Genomic DNA, 27,933 nt, shown 5'->3' on the forward strand with positions numbered 1-27,933 from the left:
ATAAAGCTTTTAGGGCAAAGATCAGGATACCAGCTTGAGTTAGTGCTCATTTGCAATAGTTAACTTAAAATTGTGGGATAAACAAGATGATTTGGTACAGACTTGTGGCCTTTAAGGACTTACGATAGAAACCTGATTTGTGCATTTTCATCTTAGTACAAATACAAAGATGGTTACCGCAAGCAGCTGGGCCATCACATCGGGGCCCGGGACATTAAGGACGACCCCAAGATGATGTGGTCCATGCATGTGGCCAAGATCCAGAGTGACAGGGAGTACAAGAAGGATTTTGAGAAGTGGAAAACCAAGTATTCCAGTCCAGTGGACATGCTGGGAGTGGTGCTGGCCAAGAAGTGCCAGACCTTAGTCAGTGATGTGGACTACAAGAACTACCTGCACCAATGGACGTGCCTGCCTGACCAGAATGACGTCATCCACGCTCGGCAGGCCTATGACCTCCAGAGTGACGTGAGTTTAGCATCTATAATAGAGCTGAGTGCAGAAATAATTTAAGCTATGTAAAAGTTATCCTTTATATATAATCCATTGGCCTACTGAAGTTAGAATTTATTGGTTAGTGAGTATACTTTTATTGCTTTGTTGTGAATATGTCAATAAGCTTTTTAAGCAAATGAAATTTACAGTTTAGACTTGATTTTATAAAAATATAACTACAATTAAGCAATGTTGGAAATCAGGGTCCACCAGAGGGAGACATTTTCTTTCATTCTTTTAAGGGGAAAAGAGAGCACTTTTTAAAAATTAGTCTGAAATTGATTTTTAGCTTCCTTGCAACTGCAATATGGTTATAATTCTAATAGAATACAGATGCCTGCTTCACTACAAATTATTATTTTTTCATGAATTGAAAGTAGTCACTGTGTCAATAAGCTTTTGGATGGTTTCACTGACTTTCTCCACAATACAGCTGTCTTAATAGAACCCAGTTTTCTATTAGAAGCAGAGTAGATGCATCATCTCAAATCTGTGTATAATAAGTACATTCCTTCAACACATATTTATACATGTGTGAATGGATTATTTTGCACTAGAGGACTTAGGAGAATATAGCAAATTAATAATAATTATACATTGTCTGTTCCTAGAAATTTTCAGCCCACCCCTTGAAAACTTCCACTTCTATCCTATAGCTGTGAACAAACAGAACTTCTGAGTTTTGCAATTCTCTCCAAAAACAAAGACCTTGACTGTACATAAAAGGTAGCAGAAAACAGTTAATGTCATGCATAGAGAGACAGAATTGATAGACTGCCTTCATCTGTCTATGTGCTGAGTGTCATTTTTAGATGGCCTCTTTCACAAGTATGTTTAAATTATGTGGGGAACATTTTAAAATAAGTGGCAGGTTTTTATTTTTCCTATTTAAGGGGCAATAGCTACTCAACATAGAACAACCACAAGACTTTGTCCAGACTGCAGAATGTCAGCTTATATTTTCTATTAGTTGCTGTTAGAGGAGGAAACCTACAAAAAACAGAGCAAATGTCTAATTCCAGTTATGAGTACTTAATGCATACACAAAAATCTGTAGCAGAAAGGTGAAGATAAAGATTTAAAATAAAGTAAAAACTAAGGAATAACGATATGAAAAGATGATTCTGTAAGGGAGTCCCTACTTCCTGTCCTAGGAATTTGGTGGGGGAAGAAACAGGACCCCTGGACCAATAAAATGCTCACTTACTGCCCTGAACAGTAGACAGTGTTAAAGCCATCAGAGTTCCATTTCAGGACTTCAGGGTTCTACGTCCTTGTTATATTTTAATTCTGGTCCTCATTTTAAAAAATACTACAGATTTTTTTTAAAATATAAAAAAATACATATAGGGCAATAATAATCCAACCACTAAAAATCCCACTGCAGTTCATGCGTGTATTTATCTACACGCATTGTTTTATGTGCTATTTTCACCTAATAGTATATTAATGAAATTTCTGTATATCATCAGTACCCTTTAAAATCTAACATTAGAAGCTCCTGAGTATTTCATTTGATGAGGCTTAGATAAGCTGCTGTTGGCACATATGTGATTCTTTCTTTGTCTCACACTGAATTGACAGTCTTTTCTTGTACACACAGACATTATAACCTTTACTGTACTTATGGACAGAAGATACTCACTTGGAATGCTTCTCTGCTAACCACCTAAAACATAGGACCACTTTTTGTTATGTCTAGGAGATGTTTCTAGAGTCCTCTATTGTGATATTCACTGCATTCCAATACAGTGAACTTGTTTTCTATAAAAAACAAAAACAACTACAATTGTACATCATTACTGATTCCATTTACATCTTTACCCTAGCGCTTTTGTTCTTGCTGAGGAATTTCTGTCTTTAAACTCTTCACAGAATGTATATAAGTCTGATCTCCAGTGGCTGAAAGGCATTGGCTGGGTCCCCATCGGGTCTCTGGAGCAGGTCAAATGCAAGAGAGCTGCAGAGATACTGAGTGACAACCTCTACCGCCAGTCCCCAGACAAGCTGAAATTTACCAGTGTGACTGATTCCCTGGAGCAGGTGCTGGCCAAGAACAATGCCATCACCATGAACAAGGTGAGCCCCTGGCTGCCACTAGCTCCTCCAAAATGCTGAAAGATGTCATTATAATTTGATTGACTGGTGGAGTTAAAATGTTCCACAAAAGTACCTCTTAAATTAGATATTTGAAATCCTTTAAATAATTTTTATTATTCCCTGTTCTAATTTTGATAACTAGCATTAAGACTGAACCTATGTTGAATACTTTGCCTATTAAAATTTTACCTAATTAGATCAGTAGTAATCCTTTTTAATTTGAAATTTTGTAATGCCTAATTAAAGTGGTTTTCTATCAACATCTTCTTTCATAGCGTTTATACACCGAGGCCTGGGACAAAGACAAGACTCAAATTCATATAATGCCTGATACCCCAGAAATCATGTTGGCAAGGCAGAACAAACTTAACTACAGTGAGGTATGGACAAAGATCTGTGATATTTTGCTTTTGTTGTTGCTTGTTTTTCTGAACTTTCATGGAAATTCTCAAGTCTCAGTTGTCAGTGTATCCTAACTTTCATTTCTGGGTTGAGTATTATATTCTTTTAAATTCCATGGGCAAACTGCAGTAACATTATTTTCAACTTATTGTCATTGCCAGTGTGAGTCAATAGAACTGAGTAGTATTTTTTAAAAAGATTTATTTATGCATATAGAACTGGAGTATACAGGCCAGAGATGCAGGGGTGGTGATTCACGAGAGACAGAGTGGGGAGCAGAACAGGTGGACTGATGAAGTACACTGCTGAGGGGAGCAGCGGGCAGGTCACGAGAGGTCTGCAATGCCATGTGGATCATCTCCGAGGTAGCAATTGAACTCATCTTGAAGTGGCTTTAGTTTCTTAGTGCTGTGCTTTAACCCACTGCGCCACCAGGGAGGGCCAAAACTGAGTAGTATTTTTGACCTTTCCTAGAGAAAATGATGCCAGGTAAGATACTGGCTCTTTGTTATTACATACTAAATCTTTTATTTGTTGTTTGTTGTTTGAACCCGAGATTCAGGTTCAAGTAGGTATGTTATATTATTCTTCGCTAAATCTGACAACCCTTTAAGCGATTCTCTAGTAACATGGACCTATTCCCACTTGGATTCTGAATAAACTTTAAAAGTTCAACAAAGGAGGAGAAATAGAAGTCAAAATTTTCTACTACTTAACATTAGATTAAAGAACACTTTTGTATGAGAGCTAAATGGACTCTAGACTTAGGTTATGAACTTAACTGGATCCCAAAATGAGGTTCTGAACCTAACTGAATCCAGCACAGTTTGCATTGGAGGTGAAGTGGCCCTTAAAGCCTGGAGAAACAGAGGAGGCACTGGGTTTGGTCTAGAAGGAACAGAGCAGAGCTGAACAGAGCATGCCCAGTTATCCCATCCCTACCAGTGGGGTAAATCAGGAAATCACTGCATCTGTTCAGGGACAGAATATGAAGTGGCAGAGAAAAGAAAGGACCAGACTTAAAATAATTGGGCCCCTTTTATAGAAAGAAAACTTCAAGTATAAAAAACAGATATTCCCAGCTAATAATACTACATACATATTATTTTAAAAATAAAATGCAATTGTATAATGTGTTTTACAAAATGATGCAGTCACATGTAGAGGCTTATGTTGTGATTTAGTCAAGATAACTATGTTTCAAATTCTACTTTTCTCATTTTTTTAAACATAAAAATTAGATGATTGCCATATATTTCATATAATAAATGAATAAAAGCCTTTATATTTTACATACAAATAAATAATATTAAATATATTGCTCTACAGTTTCATTTATTTTCACTTAGAAATATGTGTGAATTGTTTATTAATCTATATTAATAGGTATGCTTATCTATATTGATATACATATTATATTTCTATATATATGATATAAATCTACAATAACCTGGCAATCTACACTGATGTTTATTGCTAGATCTCATTTTTTCTAATGCTAAATAGCACATTTTTGTAGAATATATTATAATGCATTTGTTTTCCAATATAGCTAGAAATTTAGTTTCCAGTTTCTAGTCCTTAAAAATATATAGTATGTGATTTTCTGATCTCCAAATTGTTTCTGTCAAAACTTTTACTTTAATTCTGGCTTTTTTTCTATAGAGTCTGTATAAACTTGCTAATGAAGAAGCGAAGAAGAAAGGCTATGACTTGAGAAGCGATGCTATTCCAATCGTGGCTGCTAAGGCCTCCCGGGATATTGCCAGTGATGTGAGTAGCAGCAAGCCCGCTACATATTTATGTGCCTGGGAGTAATGGGGAAGTAACATTATTGCAACAGGAAGATTCACCAGGATGCCAGTTGAAGCACATTTATCGATCGGATTATTTCTCTAAATGAAAGAAATGTTTTTCACTTAAAAAAGCTTTTGCATATTTTTAACTGAAAAGGACTTTAAAAGGACCCTAAAGGCAGAGAAGACATCATAAACTTCAGTGTAACATTGAATTTGAATCTGTAATTCTATAATTCTTCATGACTGTAGTTATTAGAAGTTCATCTCCATATTTTAAGGACATAGCCCTCACAGAAAAAAGAAAATTCCAGAAGAGATTAAATAATAACTTTGTTTAACATCAGAAAATGATCTCGTACAGTCAGATCTAGGAAAATAAACCTTTCCCCAAATCTGCACTGGAATTTTACCAGTTCTTTCTTTGAAAAAATAACTAAAATGCTTCTTGTTGTAAATGAAAACAGAAAAACAAAAACAAACAATGACAATTAATAACAATGAAACTGATTCCTCTTTCCACTGTGTCTGAAAAAAGTGGATCCTATGGTAGAGACTCCAGCTTCCAAAAATGCATGGTTGGGTTGTGTGTAATGTGTCTAAATTAGAGAAAACCCATCTGGAGTCAACACTTACCACTGCTACCAAAACACTTTTTTCATGTGAGGAATCCCAACAACCCTCAGACAAACATGACCTCTGACATTGCTGAAAACACAGGATGGAAAACACAAGCTAGCCCACTTCAGGGACTCGTATGACCCAGTGAAAAGTCAGCAAGGCAGATTTGGGAGGCATGTAGGGTATGCTGGGGAATGAAATGATACCTGTGGACTTAGATATATCATCCTCAAAATTATGTCGTTTATTGTCAAAACATTGATTTCATTGGTCCAAAATAAAAAAAAGGCAGTATACAATTTTGTTTTACTAAAACGTGTTGCTGCCTTTACTTTCAGAGACTTGATGTCTGAATGCCATACAACTATGTAGTTTGGCCAGTCTTCCCACTGGAATATTGCTGTGAAGTCTAATCAGCATTTAGAATGAGAACTTAAGTTAATATTCAGAAGATTCCGTTTCTCTGCAATAATTGAAAATTTAAAAATACTAAAACTTTAATAACTAAGACTTTTAGCCTTTTCCATTCATTTGTTTAAAATGAACACTTTTATTTCAGTACAAGTACAAAGATGGTTACCGCAAGCAGCTGGGCCATCACATCGGGGCCCGGGACATTAAGGATGACCCCAAGATGATGTGGTCCATGCATGTGGCCAAGATCCAGAGTGACAGGGAGTACAAGAAGGACTTTGAGAAGTGGAAAACCAAGTATTCCAGCCCAGTGGACATGCTGGGAGTGGTGCTGGCCAAGAAGTGCCAGACCTTAGTCAGTGATGTGGACTATAAGAACTATCTACACCAGTGGACGTGCCTGCCTGACCAGAATGATGTCATCCATGCTCGACAGGCCTATGACCTCCAGAGTGACGTGAGTACTGAGTGACTACTATCACTAGTGATCACACTTATAACAATAAATAGTGATAATAGGTAACAGGTCTGGGTAGAGCGCTCATAAAGGATTTCTTCTCTCCACCCCTTTTTCATTGTGTTGACTTTTCTTTTAGAATGAACATAATACCATGGGGGTATTTCTAACTTGATATTCATGTGTTAAAGGACATAGCTGTGACGTTTGGCTACCCAAGTCTCCGATGTTATTTTTTTTTTTCACTTTTAAAATCAAGTCTCAGCAGCTTCAGTAATACTTTCTTTAATTTTGATCTTACCAGAATGTCTATAAATCAGACCTCCAGTGGCTAAAAGGCATTGGCTGGGTCCCCCTCGGGTCTCTGGAGCAGGTCAAATGCAAGAGAGCTGCAGAGATACTGAGTGACAACCTCTACCGCCAGTCCCCAGACAAGCTGAAATTTACCAGTGTGACTGATTCCCTGGAACAGGTGCTAGCCAAGAACAATGCCATCACCATGAACAAGGTGAGCCCCAAACTGGAAGGAATAACAAGAGAATATCTATGATTAAGTCTTCTTTGTTTTATTTAATTGTCATCCTCTAGAAAATGATTTGGTATCTATTCACTTACATTAGAATAATAAAAAAGTATATGTGAGAATTGCTGCTTTGACATCTTTTGTGAAATGACCAAAGATAAGTGTAGTATAGCTGCTTGGTGTTAAAAGTCTATGAGTAGTCACACCTGGTATCATATCAAGGCTTCTTTTTTTTTAAAGATTTATTTATTTGTACATACAGAACTGAGCCAGAGGCTCAGGGGCAGTGAGAGGCTTCACCAGAGACAGAGTGGGGAGCAGAACAGGCAGATCTACAAAGTACACTGCTGAGGGGAGCAGCGGGCGGGTCAGGAGAGGTCTGCCACATCATGTGGTCACCTCTGGGGCAGGCATGAATCGAACTCATGTGGAAGTGGCTTTGGCTTCTCAGTGCAGTGCTTTAACCTGCTGCGTCACCAAGGAGGGCCTCAAGGCTTCTTATTTACTGGCTATACTTATTTAGTTAAGTATAAAGCAAGTCAGGTGCTAAACTCCATAATATTGATTAAAAAGAAATATGGAGATGGCATATCTGATCTGCAATCAGTTAAAAAAAATGGGAAAAGATTTGTTAATATATCCAGCAGTACACATGGATGTGTCTACTTTGGAAGGTGGCTTTGCTAACCTCTATACTACCAATGCTTATGCTATCTGCTGAGAAAATACTTGCTTTTAATTTAATTGGGATGGATGTGATCTATAATGAAGCATGCGTGCACATTTTATTTTTCATAACAGTTTACACTTATAATTACTGATAAAAAAAATCCTGTCATATCAATGATACTGAAGAGTATCATTGCAGCACAAACACAGATAGCAAGGAGACCAGCATTTACCTTTGTCATGATCTCTTAAAGGGAAACTCCAGTATACAACACCCTTTGTTTTCATAACTCATGAACCTTTCATCTCTACAGCGCTTATACACAGAAGCCTGGGACAAAGACAAGACACAAATCCACATCATGCCTGATACTCCTGAAATTATGTTGGCAAGGCAAAATAAAATAAATTATAGTGAGGTAAGATTATTTGTTTTACTTCTTTATCTGGCCATACTGATTTTTTGCTGATGTAATACAAATGTCATGTGTACCAGTATGTTTGTTTTTTTTCTAATGTACATATTCTACCATGAATAGATGTATTGTTATATTAAAAAGATAGATACATGTATGTACTTTTGAATATTATATATCTATATAAGATAAACATTTATATATGTTCAGGGTGCAAATCCTTAATCTCAACTATCAGAGATTGAAACATATTGTGGTTTTAATTAAAAAATAATTATCAGAATAGCACTTGCTTCTATGAGTTGGTTTCTTTATTTACATCAGCTGTAAAACAGGACAGAATTTCCTACTTGAACTTCTATAATGACAACATGAGTTAGTATATATAAAAAAAAGTCCAGTATGCACAGTAAATATAAAATGAGTTAGTATATATAAAATGTCCAGTATATATATATATAAAATGAAGCCTCATGCAAAAGAATTTCTTAGTCAATTTTAACTTCTTCTCTTTACACATAAGTCACCATAAAAATTAGATTTACTTAACAGTCTCAAAATAACTTGAAGCTTATTTATAAGAACTGAAATGATATTCTTAAGTTCCTCCATTTCAAAATTGTCTGAGGATGATGAAATACATTTTTTTCATGGACTATCTCCATTTTTTTACCAAACTTGTCACCACATAACTTTGTGGTCTAGAGATAATGATACAGAAATAGCTTCTTGCCTAATTGTTCAAGAATTATCTGGTTTATTCAAGATCACTGTTTTTTTTTAAATATCTGTGTTTTTCAGCAAAAAATATGAGAACAGATTTTTCTTTAGTTTGAGAATACTAGAAATTATAAGTAGTCATTTTCATTTGACAATATTCATTATTTAATACACATTAATTACTTTTACTTTTAGTAGTATAGTCCTAAAAAAGGAATCATGTTTATATCAAATAACCATGGCAAATGATTTTTCTCTCTAGCATTACAAAGCAGATTCAAGAACAAACCAGATCAAAAGTATTTGATTGACCTTGGTCTCAGCTATTTTTGAATAAGCAGTTTTTCTTGTGGCCAGAGTTTTTCTATTTGGTTAGCTTTCCCAGGTGGTCTGTCTCATCCCAAGTAGATAAAGTTACTTTCTCTATCAAACTGTAGTGAAGCTTTTACATCTCTTTTGTTAAAATCAGATCAGATGAGGTGGATTTTCTTTTCAGAGTGTTGAGAGGAAATTGGGCTATTTTTTTAATTCTAAAATTACCAGCTGAATTTACTTTATTTAAAACTACGTGATTATGTGCATTGTCAAAGAACTGTCTTCTGGAAACTGTACTTCATAATGACCCAGTTGTTTCTTTTCAACTCTTTACCATTAGTAACGTTAGTCCATATTTAGCTCAAAAAATGTAAACAAAACAACATCTTATTTTTTTCCTCTTAAATCTTCACTTACCTGTGCCAGTTCTTTTGAGTAAATAACTTACCAAGTAAGCTTTAAAATGTAGCCTTGACAATAACTAAAATTATCTCTTCTTTGAAGCCCTGCATCTTTTTCACATGTTGGGAGAATGAAAGAAATCTTTTTGGTTGACCCTGAGTCATGAGATGATTCTGATACATTTCATCACACACCTGAAGAAAATTTGAGCATTTATTTGTCAAAGGCTAAATGTAATAAAGTAAATGACTGCCCAGTTACAAAACAAACATTTCTAAATTTTTAAATAACAAATGCTTGCAGGATTTATCTCAACTTTTTAAAATGTATTTTTACTTTGGCTTTTCCTTACAAAACTTCACCTTGAAAAGAATGAAGGTTGTCATATGTTCAATAAACCATATTAAAACCACACAATAATGTCTCTTAAGAGTTAAGTACCTCTACAATCATATTTAAAGTTCAGATATTATTCCAGCGTTCTTAATTCGGTATAATTGGAGAATGGGGCACAATAATAAAGCAATTTGACTTCACTATTTCTGCTACACTTCTAAAGGGTTTTCTTTACATGTGAGAATTTGTCTTTTGAGTCTCAAACAATTTAATATATGCTGAGCAATATGGAGAAAAGATAATGCCTTAAAGAGTTGTAGGTCGTTATTGTTTTTCCACTAAAACATTCAGTGGTTTCTAATTTTTTGCCAAAACTGAATCTACTAGCAGATATTTTAAAACCTGACTGAATGTACCAGTACATTTCTGCATCTTTGATACAATGATTTTTCAAAATAAAAGTAGGTACTATATCTAAAGTTTACTACTTCCTTCCTCAGAGCCTTTATCGCCAAGCAATGGAAGAAGCCAAGAAAGAGGGCTACGACTTGAGAAGTGATGCCATTCCTATTGTGGCTGCCAAGGCCTCCCGGGACATTGCCAGTGATGTAAGAGCTGGTCCAGTCTTTACATTTGTTACCATCAGGCCAGCCACCTGCATAGGAAACCATATTATTGAAATACACTTGAAGGCACCTTAGTTATCACACAGTTTTTCATTGTATAAGCAAATGCATTTGAGGTAACAGTGGGTAAACACGCCCAAGAATACAAAGGATATTGAGGCAACACCTGGACTAGTTCTTTTGGCTCTTGTCTTTTGGTCTTTGCTTAATAAAACTGAGTGCCTTGATTAACATTAGACAGACATATGTTGAGGGGTTCATCAAGTCTCATGAGAAGTTCTCAGGATACACTTAAAACAAAGATGTGAGGAAAGGCCATTAATTGAGTTTTTGACTTGAAGAAGTCAAGTTCCTCATGACTTGTAGGGTGGGGAAAAAGCCCAAAGTCTCCTTCTGTGGGTTCCATAAAAGTTATTATTCCTTTACCCTAAAAATGTAGACATCAGATTCCCAGAAAACTTTAGTATTAATCTAAGCATAGCAAAATCACCCATTTTTATAGATTTTTTTCATTTTTGGACTACATAAAAACATACAACATAAAATTTACTATTTTACCTACTTTCAAATATAAGTTCAGTAGTGTTCAGAATATTCATATTCTGCTTCAGGCTTTTATCACTTTGTCATCTTGCAAAATGAAACCTTTTTATCCATTACATAAGAAAGCATTCCTATTTAAAATGATACTTCTTAGATTATTTGAGAAGAGGAAATTATTTAACAAAATGTCCTTGGAAAAGAAAACATAATGGACCATGTAAACACATCCCTCAGGTATGTTCACAGCTAGTTTCTCCCACATAACTAACTCTCATATGAGCCACTGTTCCTCACTGACTGAGTTCACTTTTTCTGTGTTCATTTTTTAAATCATTATTTGTGAACATATGTTTATTTGGCATTATATGAAGGAATTATTGTGGAGTATTCTTTGTGGAGCTCAGTGTGCATTCCATCTTCTACTTTGGAAAGAAGCATACCTGATTCTAACATCATAGCAGCGCATTTGGTATAATTTTCTGGTGTCTCAGATTTTCATAGAAAAGCATCACCTCAAAAAGAACAGGCAGTATCCCTTCATGTTTCCTCCTTATTCACTAGTTTCTTTCTTTCAGTACAAATACAAAGAAGCTTATCGTAAGCAGTTGGGTCACCATATTGGTGCCCGAGCGATACACGATGATCCCAAGATGATGTGGTCCCTCCACATTGCCAAAGTGCAGAGTGACCGTGAGTACAAAAAGGAATTTGAGAAATACAAGACCAGGTACAGCAGCCCAGTGGACATGCTTGGTATCGTTTTGGCTAAGAAATGTCAGACCTTGGTCAGTGATGTGGACTATAAACATCCTCTGCATGAATGGACTTGCTTGCCTGACCAGAATGACATCATCCAGGCTCGGAAAGCTTACGACCTCCAGAGTGATGTGAGTATACTTTACACTGGTTACAAGAAGATCTCAAACATGTCATGGCTTCTGACTAGTGCCATTGGACTAGAAATTGCTTATATATTTTAAAAAGTAAGCAACTGAATATTTGAAGATAGTTTTCTATTAGAAAGACTACAATTTGTTTCTTCCCCAATAGTTATTTGTAAAAGAAGAAATAATAAACTTTAATCATCAAAATACTAGTTTACTTATTCCTCATGACTTGGACTTCCTGTGGCTGAGTTAGATAAATTTAGACGTTAAACATTAGATATAATTATAATTTTTGCTAAAGAGGTGGGAAAATGTGTTCATGTTGGTAGAGGATAATGTGGAAAGAGACAGAAGTATTTTATGGTAAATTGTTTTGGTGACTTAATAAACATTAATAATTTATACTTACTGATAGGAAAATACTAAGGCTTTCTTGTCTTTTCCAAAATTAGTCATCTACTACCTGTGAACATTCAGAATATTTTTATTGAGAGCAAATAAATTGAAAAACCAGGGAAATATCTAATATATTGTCCTATAACATTACATTAAGCTTTTGATATCTTATTATTTTGAAGATGGAAATAAAGATAAGCATTTCTGTGACTGCATGACTTCCATGGCACTGATCTGTATATGTCGTCTTAGTGAGAACTATTAGAACATATTTCCAATGTACTCTACTCTACTTTCATTCAGAAATCTTACAATTTCCTCAAGGAAGTTAAAGCCAAGGGCAAGATTATATATTTCACTTAAAAAAAAATAAAGTTTTGTTATTCTCTGTACCAAAAAATTCTCAGGAAAATAGTAAGTTCAGGATTCATTGGGCTATGAATGAGTAGTCAGTGATGTGAGGCACTTTCTCTGTTGATCAGTACTTCTGTATTCTCTAGCATAATCCATTTCGTGTCTATGAAAATCTGATAAACCAGTTAATGTACACTCCTTAATTGTTGATTTGCAGAATCTGTATAAAGCAGACCTTGATTGGATGAAGGGCATTGGCTGGGTTCCAATTGGCTCCTTGGAAGTTGTTAAAGCCAAGAGAGCCACAGAGATACTGAGTGATAATCTCTACCGTCAGCGTCCAGACACAATGAAGTTTACAAGCATAACTGATTCTCTGGAGCAGGTGCTGGCAAAGAACAATGCTATAACCATGAATAAGGTGAGTCTTTACTCCTCCCCAGTAGATGTCCAAAATTCACCCAAGTATAAGGTAAAATTTTGACATTACAATTTTGTGAAGAGTTTTAAGATATTTGTGATTCCTTTAAAAGTTATTGTTCCATTATATGTCACAGTTACTTAGTGATATTTAAAATTATTAGACTTATGTTAAAGACTATATGTATAATTATTTCATAATTCTTTCCAAGACAGAATTTAACTCCTACAACCCAGTTATACTTTTCAGAACTGAAGACTTTAATAAGAAATTGTAATAACTGAGTCAATGATAGAGTGAAATAAATACTCTTAAATACAGTAATTTAGTAGGTAGGAACTTATGTACTCTAATAATTTTATTTCAGCATTTTATAGAAGAAAAGTAACAGGCACATAATCAAAAGACAAAATGTTTTTCTAACACTGAAATAACCTTTCTCATCCTTTTTTGTTATAGCGCTTATATACTGAAGCTTGGGACAAAGATAAGAAAACAATCCATGTCATGCCTGATACACCAGAAATTATGTTAGCCAAGTTCAACCAAATAAACTATAGTGATGTGAGTAAAGTATTGATCTTCTGAAGAACACAAAGGCAAAAATGAATGACTGTAACTGTCTCATTAGTGAAATATTTTTGACTGATTTATTATGCCTAGTCAAACATTACTAATGAGAGGTAATTCATCTCCCTTTATTCAATTTTGGGGTAAGTGTTGGGTCAACAAAATAGGACAGATTTTATCAACAGGTTATTTTTTTTTAAAGATTTATTTATTTATTTATTTTTTATTTTTTTTAAAGATTTATTTATTTATTCATACAGAACTGGGGTATAGGCCAGAGGCTCAGGGACGGTGAGAGGCTTCACCAGAGTCAGAGTGGGGAGCAGAACAGGCAGATTGACGAAGTACACTGCTGAGGGGAGCAGCGGGCGGGTCAGGAGAGGTCTGGCTCGCCATGTGGTCTCCTCCGGGGCAGGCGGCAGGCGGGAATCGAACTCATGCGGAAGTGGCTTCAGATTCTCAGTGCTGTGCTTTAACCCGCTGCGCCACCAGGGAGGGCCTAAAGATTTATTTTTAATTATGCATATAAGAACTCTAGTACAGGCTAGTAGTGTGGGGGTTGGGGTGTGTGAGAGAATTCACCAGAGACAAAGTAGGGAGCAGAGCAGGCAGATCTACTGAAACAACACTGATGAGGGGAGCAGTGGATAAGACAGGAGAGGTCTACCAAGCCATGTGGGTCACCTCCCTGGCTGTGGTGGCTACAGATAGCTTCATAATGCTGCACTTTAACACATTGCACCATCAGGGAGGGCCCTATCAAAAGGTTATTGGGGAATGAAATGCTTATGAAGAGATATTGAAATAGAAATTAGACTCATAAAGAACTTCCCTGCAAGTCAATGTGGATAGCAAATTTTTATTTTATACGTAAGTTACTTAGACAGGTGCTGAGTTGAAACTCAAGAAGTTATCAAACCTTGAATTATAGCCCTGCTTCACTGTGCTTTGGTTTTGTTGTTTACAAGCATTTCCTAGGCACTGGTTTTGTTAGGACCAGCATTTTCTTTTTTAAAGATTTTATTTTATTTATTCATAAAGAGCTGGGGTATAAGCCAGAGGAGCAGGGGTGGTGCAAAGTGGGGAGCAGGACAGACAGATAGGTGAAGTACACTGTTGAGGGGAGCAGAAGGCAGGTCAGGAGAGGTCTGTCACACCATGTGGGTCACCTCCGGGGCTGGGGATCAAACTTGCACCGAAGTGGTTGCGGCTAGCTTGCAGTGTTATGTTTTAATTGGTTGTGCCAGCAGGGAGGGCCTAGGACCCATTTTTATCAGAGAAATGATTCTGAAACCTTAGTCTACAGATTTATCATAGTCCTTGATGGTAGTTCACAACAAAATTAAAAAAGAAATAAGGGTAACATAATCAGTTTTTCATAAGCCCAAATTTATACACATTAAAAATACTACTCTTATTCTTTCTCCTTCTTTAGTTTTAAGATGACTTTTCACATGTGCTTGTTTGGTGAAACAAAATTTTGGCAAATGGATATTGACCTCCCCCATTTTTTTTTAAAATTTAACCAATCAATAAAATCCCAAAGATTAGAATATGGGCGCTAAAATCTTTGAGCACCTATGAAGTAATGTTTTCCAAAAACCCTCCCTAATACTTGGCTTGGTACATTTATTTCTGTAGCTTAAATAAGGCCAGAAAAATAATTTAATAATAAACAGATTTATTTTTTTGACAGGCGTAATGATTGATATCTTTCTTTTCTGCAGAAACTCTATAAACTTGCTTTGGAAGAGTCCAAGAAGGAAGGCTATGACTTGCGTTTGGATGCCATTCCAATTCAAGCAGCCAAGGCATCAAGAGATATTGCTAGCGATGTAAGTTGATGTTTTTGGAAGAGGCATTTCTTACTCAAGGATGTCTACAAATGGCAGCTCTTAGAGTTTTCTTGCCAGAACTTTAGTTGATGTGACTAGTCTCTCTTTCAATAATTCCCTTGTGTAAAAGTTTTGTTTGTTTTGTTCTTTGTAACTATTGAGTCTATCCTACCAAAATAACCCTAATTGGGTACAAGAACAATTGAGAAATAAGTCTTTATATTACCCACTTAACTTCTACCTATATTTCTGTTCTCATGAGAAGCACCATGCCAGGGCACCCAGTATCTTCATTCTGTGCTGGGACTCACTGGGACCTAAATCCAAAAATTTCTTCTAGAAGGGTCCCATGACTTAGATTTTTATTCTTCCATTATCAGAACTTTCTCTGGTTGTTAAATTGGACAAGTTACACTACAGTTATCTGAATACAAAATGGGCCATATTATTATAATCATTATTATTCTTAAATTTCAAAAGTAGATAGAGTCTTAAGACAAACTCTCTCTGAAAGGTTAATGCCATTAACAGATTAGTAAAGGAGATATTTTCTGCTCAAACTCTACCTAAATACAGTCCATATCTGCACTCAAGGAACTCATTGTAAATTCTAATACCAAGGGAAACATTCTAAAACACTCTTAATTATTTTAGAAAATAATTGCTATGACTTCAGTATATGCTCTTTTAGATTGTATAACATGTTTTACTTTTATTTGTTAAGCAACCATTTATAAACTAGGTTATATAATTTTGTAGAAGGGAAAAAATTAGGAGCCAGAAGCTTTTTGTTCTCAGTTTGTGATGTGGCAAATCACCCACCCCTCTAGGCTTCAGGTTTCTATGTTATATAATAGGATTGGTAATATTCACCTGCATCCCTCACAATAGTAGTGTGGTGCAGAAAATCAGAAGAAAATGCTGTGTGTATGTAGTGATGAAATATGATAACTATAATCTGTTCTTATCACTACACTCATACCTTTCTATTTTCTCAGTACAAATATAAGGAAGGCTACCGCAAGCAGCTCGGTCATCACATCGGGGCCCGGGACATTAAGGATGACCCCAAGATGATGTGGTCCATACATGTAGCCAAAATCCAGAGTGACAGAGAATATAAGAAAGACTTTGAGAAGTGGAAGACCAAGTATTCCAGCCCAGTGGACATGTTGGGGATAGTGCTCGCCAAGAAGTGCCAGATCCTTGTAAGCGACATAGACTACAAACATCCTCTACATGAGTGGACCTGTCTGCCTGACCAGAATGATGTCATCCAGGCTCGGAAGGCATATGACCTTCAGAGTGATGTGAGTGGGTTTAATTTTCTTCAGCCTATGTTTGCAGGTTGGAAAGGGATTCCTACTTCCATATGCCATGGAACCTTTTGTTAGTCTGATAAAATCTATTGTTTGAGAATAATGTCACGAAATACATAAAATAAAATTTAAAAAATCTATTTCAGAAGGAACCAGTCACATGAAAATATGGCTAACAAAATAGTAAACTAAATCCATAATATAGTAACATGTTTACTTTCTAACACATCAAATAAAACACATAACTTACATTTCAGAAAAATGATGAGCATAAATATTTCAAGATATTTGTGACAACTTTTAGTAGGATATGAAAATACTTGTGATTTCTGTTCCTGAAAAAGTCCCAGATGTCAATAATAGTACAGCCTGTTGTTCACACTTATAATCAAATGAAATGCTGTATTTCAGCTAAGGGCAAATGAAAATAAAGTTCTCTCTTTTTCATCCACTTCATCAAAGCTAGGTTAAGAATTCCTGACTTAAAGCAACCTAATTTTCCAAAGGAATTGATTACATTATATTTTCCCTAATAATTTAACTTATTGGGAGTATCTACTTGTGAATGGAAGTTTAACAGTGAATTGTACATATTAAAAAAAATCTTTTGAAGATTTATTTATTTATTTATGCATGCAAGAACTGGAGTACAGGTTAGAGGTATGGGAGGTAAGGGTTTCACCAGAGACAGAGTAGGTTCAGAACAGGCAGACTGACTGAAATACACTGCTGATAGGAGCAATGGGTGGGACAGAAGAGGTCTGCCAACCCATGTGGGTCACCTCCCTGGACAGGATTGAAGTCGTGCTTCAGTGGCTGCAGACAGCTTCATAGTGCTGTGCTTTACCCCATTGTACCATGAAGGAGGATCCTATGTTGAAAAAAGATTTCTAAGAAACTGAAAAGTTTCCTAGGATTATGTTGGGAAATTTTGTTATTATTTAGTAGATTGTCTTTGAAACTCAGATGCTACCTCATTGACATAGTAACTCCTTGTTTGTTTGTTTTTAATCAGGTACTCATACCTAGTCACTTTGGAAAGCATTATGAAAGTAGTGGCATGGTGAAAAAGAATTTCCTCACATCCATAACAAGAAAAAGAATTGTTATCCTTAAAAATTATAATTCTGCAAAACAAGCCTACATATGTAAATGAAGTTGCACATTACTAGAGATTCCATGAGTATTTAAAACATTGTTTACTCACTACTTATATTCAGATGCAAAGGGTTTCCCACTCTAAACTTCAGTAAGGCAATCCTGTGAGTCTTCCCAGAAATTTACACAAATAAGATTCAGAATTATACATCGTCATGCAAAGTCCAAATCAGGCACAAAGTGGTGTAGGTAATTTCTATAAATATTTGACATTCTTTTCTTTTCAGGCTATTTACAAAGCTGATCTTGAGTGGCTAAGAGGCATCGGATGGGTGCCTATTGGTTCTGTAGAAGTCGAGAAGGTGAAGAGAGCTGGGGAAATCCTGAGTGACAGGAAGTACCGTCAGCCTGCAGACCAGCTCAAATTCACATGCATTACAGACACCCCAGAAATTGTCCTGGCAAAGAATAATGCCCTGACAATGAGTAAGGTGAGTGTCTGGCTATCTCTAGTTGCCAGAGTCACACCTTCCACAGATGTGGAAATAAATAGCTACAATCCTCATGCAGCCATTCAAAACAGCATCTGCTTGAATTCTAGTTGTACCTGCACTTTGTCCCCTAATTCTCTTTGTGCATGCAGAAGCATAGCCTGGAATAACTTCACTGGAGTAATGCACACTTCCAAGTAGTAACCTGGAGACATGCTCAAGTGCATTACTTTTCCATTCATGTTCTCCTAGGCAAAACAGACTCCAGCCATTAGCATCCTTTGTTCATCTGATAAGGTCTATAAGCCATTTACAATTTCATCTGAAGTCTGGGAAACAGTGTTTCATAGCAATCCCAGTACACAGATTCCTGCTTTACTATCAGAATTCAAATTTGTTTATTAGTACTAGGTTGATTCTTTATCCAATGAGCAGACCTTTATTGTGGACATTTTAGATTGAATTGAATTTATCTTTATTTTCTGATACATGTCCGGATATCATCTGAACATTCACATACTAAGATTGAATGCCCAGTGAAAAATAACAGATTGCCTTTCAATGAGCAAACTGTATCACAGCTCCAAAAAATGCTATTTAACAACACACCCATCAATGGTAACCACAGTAATAGGAAACACCATAAAATTTGTTGAATGCCAATTATGACTCATGCATTTTACATGTTATGGTTAATCTGAGAAAAAAACAAACCTTAACAAAAAAATGTGCTTATCCCTTCAACAAAATGAGGAATGAATGGTGTTCTGTATCTTTAAGATCACACAGCTTGAACATAATGGAACTGGGCTTGAACTAGGAATTGACTATAATCTACGGGATCTGTATGAAAAAAATAATTGAGACCATTATCATACTGCTTCATATTAATTATGAAACTATTGTATAGCTATTTAAATATCACCATGCTTCATTCTCCCACTATCTCCAGTTGCCTTAATAAAGTTGTTTTATAGCTAAATTTGATAATACCTTAATGTATTGACCTTAACAAAACTTTTTAGCATGCCTGTCTTCCACCCTATAGCATTTATATACAGAAGCTTGGGATGCTGACAAAACCTCCATCCATGTGATGCCAGACACTCCAGAAATCTTGCTGGCCAAGAGCAACTCTGCCAATATCAGCCAAGTAAGAAATTCCTGATTATCCTGATTTAAGGAATAATTAAAATTTTTTCCACTTGACCACCTTCTTTTCTAAACATACATCTTAACTTTCCAAAACACCTTCATTTTTCTGTTGTCTTTTTTCCTGTGCATAGAAACTTTACACCAAGGGATGGGATGAATCAAAGATGAAGGATTATGATCTGAGTGCTGAGGCTGTTTCCATCAAAAGTGCCAAGGCATCCAGGGACATCGCTAGTGATGTAAGCACCTCCCATCTAACCCTTTGCACCTCACACTGTGAACAGCCCAATTTGCTGCTGGCTGGTGGGCCATACTTTTTAACCCTTGCCACACATATCTCCAAGTCTTACTTCCTACCCTCAGTTAACTTTCTCTTTGTTGTCTCAGAGAAGAAAAATTCATTTTGGAATTGCAACTAACTAAAATTACAGCAGGAAGTATTCCATCAATGAATGCATGATTACACTACAGCTATTTTTATAATTTTGTAAAAATTTATTTTAATTTTTTAGTGAGGTCAAATGTTTGCAATCTGAAATTCTTACATTTCCTTGTGAATTTTCATGTTATTTATAATTGTCAATATTCATTAGGTCTTAAAACTAGGCTTTATTTCATTTTAGTACAAATACAAGGAAGCATATGAGAAACAGAAGGGCCACCACATTGGAGCCCAGAGCATTGAAGATGACCCCAAGATTATGTGTGCCATACATGCAGGGAAGATTCACAGTGAACGAGAATACAAGAAGGATTTCCAGAAGTGGAAGACCAAGTTCTCCAGCCCAGTGGACATGTTAGGTATCTTACTGGCCAAGAAATGTCAGACTCTGGTCAGTGATGTTGATTACCGAAATATCCTGCATCATTGGACATGCTTACCTGATCAAAACGACATTATCCAAGCAAAGAAGGCCTATGATCTTCAAAGTGATGTATGTAACATGCAATGTGGGAAAGGTGGGATGGGAGAAAATGTATTTATTTATTGTCCAATCAGTGTTCTGTGGATAGATGCATGGGTTGCCTACTGTACAATTCCAGGGGTACCATTCTCATTGTTGAATACAAACACATATTTAGGACACTGTTTCCATGTCTTTCATTTCCTGGTCAAAATTTCTTCATGCCATTTGTGATGACAGTGAAAATGTATTTCAAGCAAACATAAATTGTTTGAATATTTTAAAAATATTTAAAAAATAATTGCCATGATTGTGTATGTCCCTATATAGGCCTTCCTTGGGTCAGTTAACACTGGATGAAAATGAAATGATTTCAACAAAATCTCCTTTACAAGTTTCTTCAGCTATTTAATTTTTTTGAAATATGAAATTTAGCACATTTACTACTTTACTCCTATACATGGCTAATAAAAGTGATTATACTTTTGTACATTACTCATTCATCAATATAAAAATTCCTGATTGATGTAAAATCTCAGGTTCTGCTTTTTTAGACACACCATTTTATGAACTATATTTTTCAATTAAGAGTGGCATGCTTAATATTTGGGAAACTTTTCTGTCTAATATCTGTGTAGAGTGTCTATAAAGCAGACCTGGAGTGGCTGCGTGGCATTGGCTGGATGCCAGAAGGCTCAGTAGAGATGAACAGGGTAAAGAGTGCTCAAGACCTAGTGAATGAAAGACTCTACAGAACAAGACCAGAGGCCTTGAAATTCACATCCATTGTTGACACTCCAGAAGTTGTGCTAGCAAAAGCCAATTCTCTGCAAATAAGTGAGGTAAGAATCATTATATGACCAACTTTTCCCTTGTTTCCCAAGTTTTCAGATGACACCAACCAAGCTGAGCAAGAGGATTTTCCTCTTTAAAGATTCATAGTGAGTAATAGAAGCAACTTAAAGATCTCTTGATTAGATTGGTGAAAGAACATACAAAATTGAACTCTGATTGTCATTTCCTCAAACATAAACACACATATTTTGAATAACTATATTTTTTAAAAGGTCGCTCCATTTTAATTCAGGAAAATAAGCATTTATTTAAGTTCTACTGAACACTAAAACCTACGGCATAATGCTTTATAATAAATGGTATAACTTTGAATTAGTTTTGGTTCTCCAGAAAAATAGCCAATTGATTGTATATGAGAAAGAGATCTATTCTTATGAAATTGACTCATGGGCTTGTGGAAACAGGCAAGTTCAAATTCTGCATGTTCAAATTCAGGTAGTGGGTTGGGGACCCCAAAACAGTTGTGATTCAAGCCCAAGGCAATCTGCTGGCAGAATTATTTCTTCTTTAGGGGAAGTCTTGGTTCTATTAAGACTTTTTGACCAGTTGCATAATTTCCACCACCTAATGAAAAGTCTGGTTTAACCAAAGTACCAAAATAAATGTTAATCTCATCTAAAAAGTACCTTCAAGAAACATCTAAAACAATGTTGACCAAGTATTTGTATGCTGGATCTAGCCAAAATGACACCGAAATTAACCATTGCAAATGTTTGTGAAAGTATTTTTCCAAGCTAAATAGTTGCTAAGGCTTCATGTTTTGGATATACACTTTCTGTCACTATATTAAAAGAATACTTTTCTCTCCACAGAAACTGTATCAAGAATCCTGGAATAAAGATAAAACCAACATCAGCATTCCTTCGGACACACCAGTCATGCTGCAGGCCCAAATCAATGCTTTGCAAATCAGCAATGTAAGAAGCATAAATATGAACTGTAAATGCTTTTATGGGTCACTGTCAGCCTATGGAGTTTGTTGTAATAGTTCAACTACCTAGCTGGGAAATATTTACATTTCTTTTTTAGCTATCTTATACTTGGCTGGGTCCTTGAGCTGTAGAACTGAGAGATCTGAATACTGTTGTCCTCCTTTCAGCCTTGAAAACATTGTCCTATATCCAATGACTACAGCTCAGCTGTGAATTAAAGGAAAATAATGAAATATCTGATTAAGTGCTACTTATGCAAGGGAGAATGAGAAGTGCAAGCTCTATTTTTTACAGGTTTTTATTGATCCATTAGATTAGTCAAGGTGATAGGAAAAGCCAAAAGATAATTTTTAATTATACCTAAAGTGCAAATAAGTATGATACCATATCACATTCTTTTATCAGAAACATCTAAAAAGTTAAAGGGCAATGTTAAGAAAAAAATCTTACCACATCTTACATGGTACCTTGATGAAGGTTCTCTGGCTTCAATATTAGAATCTTATTTCCATTGTAACTTATAGTGGAATATTTTCATTCCAAATATTCAAATATTAGAGATAGATTTTAGCCAGAATTTTTTTTTATCAGAAGTGTTTTGTATGCCATAAATTGCCAAAGGGCAAAAAAAATTCAACATGAATTTTAAAATTTTAAAAATGTTAGCTCCACTTATATTATGTTTTGATCAATATTAGGACTACTTTGAATACATTCACATATTTGCAAACTTGTTTATTCCTCAACAGAATGTCTACCAGAAGGACTGGAATGAAGCCAAGCAGAAAGGCTATGACTTAAGAGCAGATGCCATTGAAATCAAGCATGCAAAAGCCTCCAGAGAAATTGCCAGTGAGGTACAACTCCTTGATTCCTTATGGGTTTTCTCCTCTATATAGCAAATAGGGAAGATATTTTCAAAGGATTTTGGTTTTTAAAAAAATCCATGCAAACAGTAGCCTCTTTTCTTTCAATAAAGGTTTTATTTAAATTAAGTAGGACAAAAACATCAATATTGACATAGTGAGGTTACATGTGTAAGTAACTTCCAAGTTCTTTCTAAGTAGAAGTAAAATATCAGGAAGTATTTTAGGAAAAACTAGGAACCAGTACAATGTCATTCATTCCCCAAAATATTTAAGATGTGTTCATTAATTTAAACTATAAATGAAAGTCTTCATTTAAGATTTATACTGAAATTACAATTTATGTACAAGATTTCATGCTGGAGTCTTATATGTAATTATCTTTAGTAGCCTTTTGAAGTTCATTTAATATTAATTCTAAAACTTAATAACAGCTGAAATAATTATTTTACCAGCTCCAAATCTCTAAACCACCTTTATTTATTCCCTTTCTCCAATTTCCACTTACTACTTATCTCATCCAGTCACCTCTTCTTTTTCCTTCCCCATTTTTATGTCTAAAAATCATAGCCAATCCATAGTATTCACCTTGTTCCAAATTCTCTCTTCCTTTTTGCCAACTTTCCTATATTATCAAGTTTAGGAAAGAAACAGAAATTATTTTACTCTAATCCTAAGTCATTTAGGACTAGTGTGGACGAGATGGAAACTGCTGTTCACAGTCCTTTTATTGTCACATTATGATTCAAGCCCAAAGCCTTGCTTTTCATTACTGAAACAGGTCCTTTCTTGTCTGTATCCAAGACCACATATATGAATTTTTTCTCTCTAGGATACCTTCAATATTCATGAGACTGGCTCACTTAATGGTCCACTGGCTAGGCAACCTTTGACATAATAGTTAACCTAACTGTGCCTTATATTTCCCCTCTAAAACTTGTGCTTTCATATATTTCATATCTCACACAGCTGTGTGAGAATTAAATGAGATTATAATTGCCACTATCAATTAATTTTAATTACAGCAATTTAGCGATTTCAGTGATCAACCTCATCATTCATAATAGTAGTCATAATAGTGTCTTGGATATGACAAGACTTCAGTAAATATTAGCTATTTTTTATTATTCTGTTCACTGTATTTCTCTCCTGGTATACTCATGAGCTCTGTGAAGCTAACTAAAATAGCCTTACCTTATTTCATTAAATTAAACTGTTATATATAATGACTGTCAATATTAAACCCACTTATATTAAGGCTAAGAAAATATTCTGAAAGTATTTCATGAGAAGTCCAAAAATATTATTTGTATGAATCTTTTTATCTGATTTTTCATGACTTTAGTACAAATACAAAGAAGGTTACCGTAAGCAATTGGGCCACCACGTGGGTTTCCGTAGCCTACAAGATGACCCAAAATTGGTGTGGTCCATCCATGCTGCCAAGATCCAGAGTGAAAGAGAATATAAGAAAGCCTATGAGAAGTCTAAAGGAATTTACAATACGCCATTGGACATGATGTCAATTGTTCAAGCCAAGAAATGCCAGGTCCTGGTTAGCGATGTTGATTACCGAAATATTCTGCACCAGTGGACATGTCTACCAGATCAGAATGATGTGATCCAGGCAAAGAAAGCCTACGAGCTCCAGAGTGATGTACGTATATCATTAGTCTCTTGGGGAGGTATCTGTGTACTTAATCACAATATTTCCCCTAGGAATGGAATTTAAGCTATAATATTCATAGAAAATTGATATATTCTGTACAATTCATAATAGTATAATCTTTCCAAACACATTTTCTGTCTTATGAAAGATTCCTTCTTATGTAGCACTGCCTTATTCACCAACATGGAGAACAGTCTCCTATGTAATAAGGTAATTTCAGTGCCAGTTATTCTGACCTCTTCTATTTCCACAATCGGATATATAAATTTCAAAAACTCATGTAAGCATAAGGAATTGTTGGACTTCAAAACTTGTTTGACACATGTAGAAAACCATAGATAAAGAGATTTACTTAGGTATAGATACATATCTTTTTCTTAGTATACATTCATCTAAGGAACTTTTTCTCCAGAATTCCTGTAAATGGAATCAGTATTATATAAAAGGCAGATTTCAAGTGGTGAGCATGCAAGTTCAACAAAGTATAAAAAATTAATGGCACATGTCTATCATTTCACACATGCCATTTGTGATCTTCTCATTCCTATGGGACACTATGACTACTCCCTGAGGTGTGAGAGCTGTCATACCTCGATAGCAACATTCAATGCTGATCCTTAGCCAGATAGATGATTTCAATAGATGTAGTGATATGGTTTGCTGATATTGTACTCTAGTGGGCAAATTTGATTCTCTGTGTTATGTTCCTCTGCTTTATGTAGAACGTGTACAAAGCAGACCTGGAGTGGTTGAAAGGTATCGGATGGTTGCCAGAAGGTTCTGTGGAAGTGATGAGAGTGAAGAATGCCCAAAATCTTATAAATGAAAGGTTGTATCGTATAAGACCTGAGGCCCTTAAGTTTACCAGCATTGTTGATACTCCTGAAGTCATCCTGGCAAAGACCAATGCTTTACAGATCAGTGAGGTAAGCCAGGTTATGTTATGTTCAGACAAATCAAAAAAGTCCCACTAAGAATTGTTTTAAAAGATTTATTTTTTATTTATGCACACAAGAACTGGGGTACAGGTCAGAGGTATGGTGGGTCGGGTGAGAGGACTCACTAGTGAGCTTCTTTAAATGCTAATACCAGCATGAGAATCTTGAACATGTAGGTGTCTTAAGAGGATTTCATATTGCCACTCAATTAACACTCTCCACATTTCATTTGCTTAGATAATTCATTGGTCCATGTAAGTTTGGGAGGCATCTCCATGATCCATAGACTCTGCTACAGGCTTGGATACATTTTGATATTTATATTACTTGTCTACCAGATAATATGTAGATGACAAAATTGCCACCTTTTTCTTGAAAGTCATCATGAAATGAATAGATAAGTCCAGGGTCAGTCCTATTACTAGACAGCATGGTAGTTATTTGAACCAAGAAAGATAGGACTTGATTAACAATGTGAATTATTAGTTACCTGCAATTTGCTAAGTAATTAGATGTGAATAAATGGAAATGGAGAATTTCACTACCATGTTGCTGACTCATTTTTGTAGATCACAAAAACAAACGTGTTCTTTTTTGAAGTCACTATTGGCACCTGTTAAGTAAAAGCACAAATAAAAACAAAAGTTGATCTACATTTATATCTGAAAATATCCAAAGAGAACCTTTAATTATACCTATATTTTATTCATGTGGCAACTGACTTATTTCCTAATCAACTCTCTCGTCATTTTTCATTTTTACCAGCCATTGTATCGCGATGCCTGGGACAAAGAAAAGGCTAATGTGAATGTGCCTGCTGACACCCCAGTGATGCTGCAGTCCAAACTCAACGCCTTGCAGATCAGCAACGTAAGGCACTACACATGCTCTTACTTTATGCAGTGTTACTTGCTTAACTGAAACTTGCTGCTATGTTCCATAAAAAGTTTAGCAAAAGGCATTTTCCTGACATTCCTTTTATTTCTTGTCTCTCAGTTAATGGTAAGTGTCCATGTGTGTGTTTATATAAAAAGAGAGAGATGTATGCTTATCTTTTTTGGAAGAGAAATTGCACTAGTTTTACCAAAAACACAACATAAAAATGTATAGATCTCTGTACAGTGATACTTAGAGTTCCTTTTCTTAGTAATACATCATTAATTTTTCCTATTAAAAGCTAATTTTTTCACATGAAAATCAGAAGTAACTTCCAAGTAGGTAACTTCTAAACAACTCTATTTCCTTCTAAATTTCTTTCTTTAAACAAAAAAATTTTTAGATGGAACCGCACTAAATGTCATTAAAAATATACTATAATTTAAGTTCCATATGAAACCACACCATTTTATTAATCGTAAGGGGATTCCTGCAACTGTTAACTATCACTGTTAACACATCAGTAGTGCTGACTCAGTAGCTCATCCTGCAGTTTGACTGAATGATCGCAATCTTCATTTGCAGAAACACTATCAGCAGGCTTGGGAAGATGTCAAGATGACAGGTTATGACCTGCGAGCAGATGCCATTGGGATCCAGCACGCCAAGGCATCCAGGGATATTGCCAGTGATGTAAGACCCTCCCCTTGCCCAGCCTTAATACTCACTAACAGACAGACACACAGGAACCAATGCTGTACTAACTTTAAATGTAATTCCCCAGAAAACGGGTGTTATTGAATGGAAGTCATTGTCATTAGTGTGTTGTTTTAAAATGACGTATTTCAACGTAACTTTTATAATTTGAGAATCCTCCTGCATCATAGCTTCATTCTACTTTCTTTATGCTTAAGCATAAATTTGAATTTGCATTTCAATATTCTCATAACAGTTAATTTACAAACACATACAGAGATTGAGGGGGATACAGAAGTGTTTCTTGAAGGACTGCATGCTTATGTGCTTCCTGTGATAATGTAATGCAGTATTTGGCCAAGCATTCTAAAAATAATGATTTGTTTGTTTTAATGTGTGTTAGAAAAATATAGCACTAAATGTCATTAAAAATATACTATAAGTTCCATATGAAACCAGACCATTTTATAAATCGAAAGGGGATTTAGTGTGTGCTCCTCTTCCTATTTTGATAGGATTATATATTTTAAAACAAATTTTGTCCTTTAAAAACAAATCTATTTAAGTAAGGAATCATGTTGACTTAAAGTATGAATGACAGATGGTACTTGTTTATAGCAAAATATGTGAGGGTGGCTAAATGACTAAAGTTTTGGTGTCAGTGAACCAGCTGATATTGGGGGACTAATTCAGGATCCCATTTCTCACCTTAGAGAAGCTCACAATGTTTTTATGTATATAGACATAGAAAACAAATTCATATGTCAGGACTATATATATATAACATGTATAAAACTTATAGTATGAATTTAAAGAAAAATAAGTATCTAAAAAG

The 27,933-nt window shown here is 35.4% G+C and overlaps 1 protein-coding gene across 1 annotated transcript in view; it reads left to right on the forward strand.

The window, feature by feature from the left end:
* The window catches only part of NEB (nebulin), a 183,818-nt gene that overhangs the window by 85,719 nt on the left and 70,166 nt on the right, over positions 1-27,933 (forward strand). The window contains exons 62-76 of the mRNA XM_004674880.2: positions 2,871-2,975; positions 4,663-4,770; positions 5,974-6,285; positions 6,590-6,793; positions 7,792-7,896; positions 10,167-10,274; positions 11,411-11,722; positions 12,690-12,893; positions 13,353-13,457; positions 15,191-15,298; positions 16,297-16,608; positions 18,003-18,206; positions 19,255-19,359; positions 19,493-19,600; positions 19,985-20,296. Of these exons, the coding sequence (XP_004674937.1) occupies positions 2,871-2,975; positions 4,663-4,770; positions 5,974-6,285; positions 6,590-6,793; positions 7,792-7,896; positions 10,167-10,274; positions 11,411-11,722; positions 12,690-12,893; positions 13,353-13,457; positions 15,191-15,298; positions 16,297-16,608; positions 18,003-18,206; positions 19,255-19,359; positions 19,493-19,600; positions 19,985-20,296 (2,712 nt within the window). The remainder of the gene's footprint in view (positions 1-2,870; positions 2,976-4,662; positions 4,771-5,973; positions 6,286-6,589; positions 6,794-7,791; positions 7,897-10,166; positions 10,275-11,410; positions 11,723-12,689; positions 12,894-13,352; positions 13,458-15,190; positions 15,299-16,296; positions 16,609-18,002; positions 18,207-19,254; positions 19,360-19,492; positions 19,601-19,984; positions 20,297-27,933) is intronic.

The sequence above is a fragment of the Condylura cristata genome, unplaced genomic scaffold, assembly GCF_000260355.1.
Source record: "Condylura cristata isolate star-nosed mole 26May11 unplaced genomic scaffold, ConCri1.0 scaffold00002, whole genome shotgun sequence".
NCBI lineage: Eukaryota > Metazoa > Chordata > Mammalia > Eulipotyphla > Talpidae > Condylura > Condylura cristata.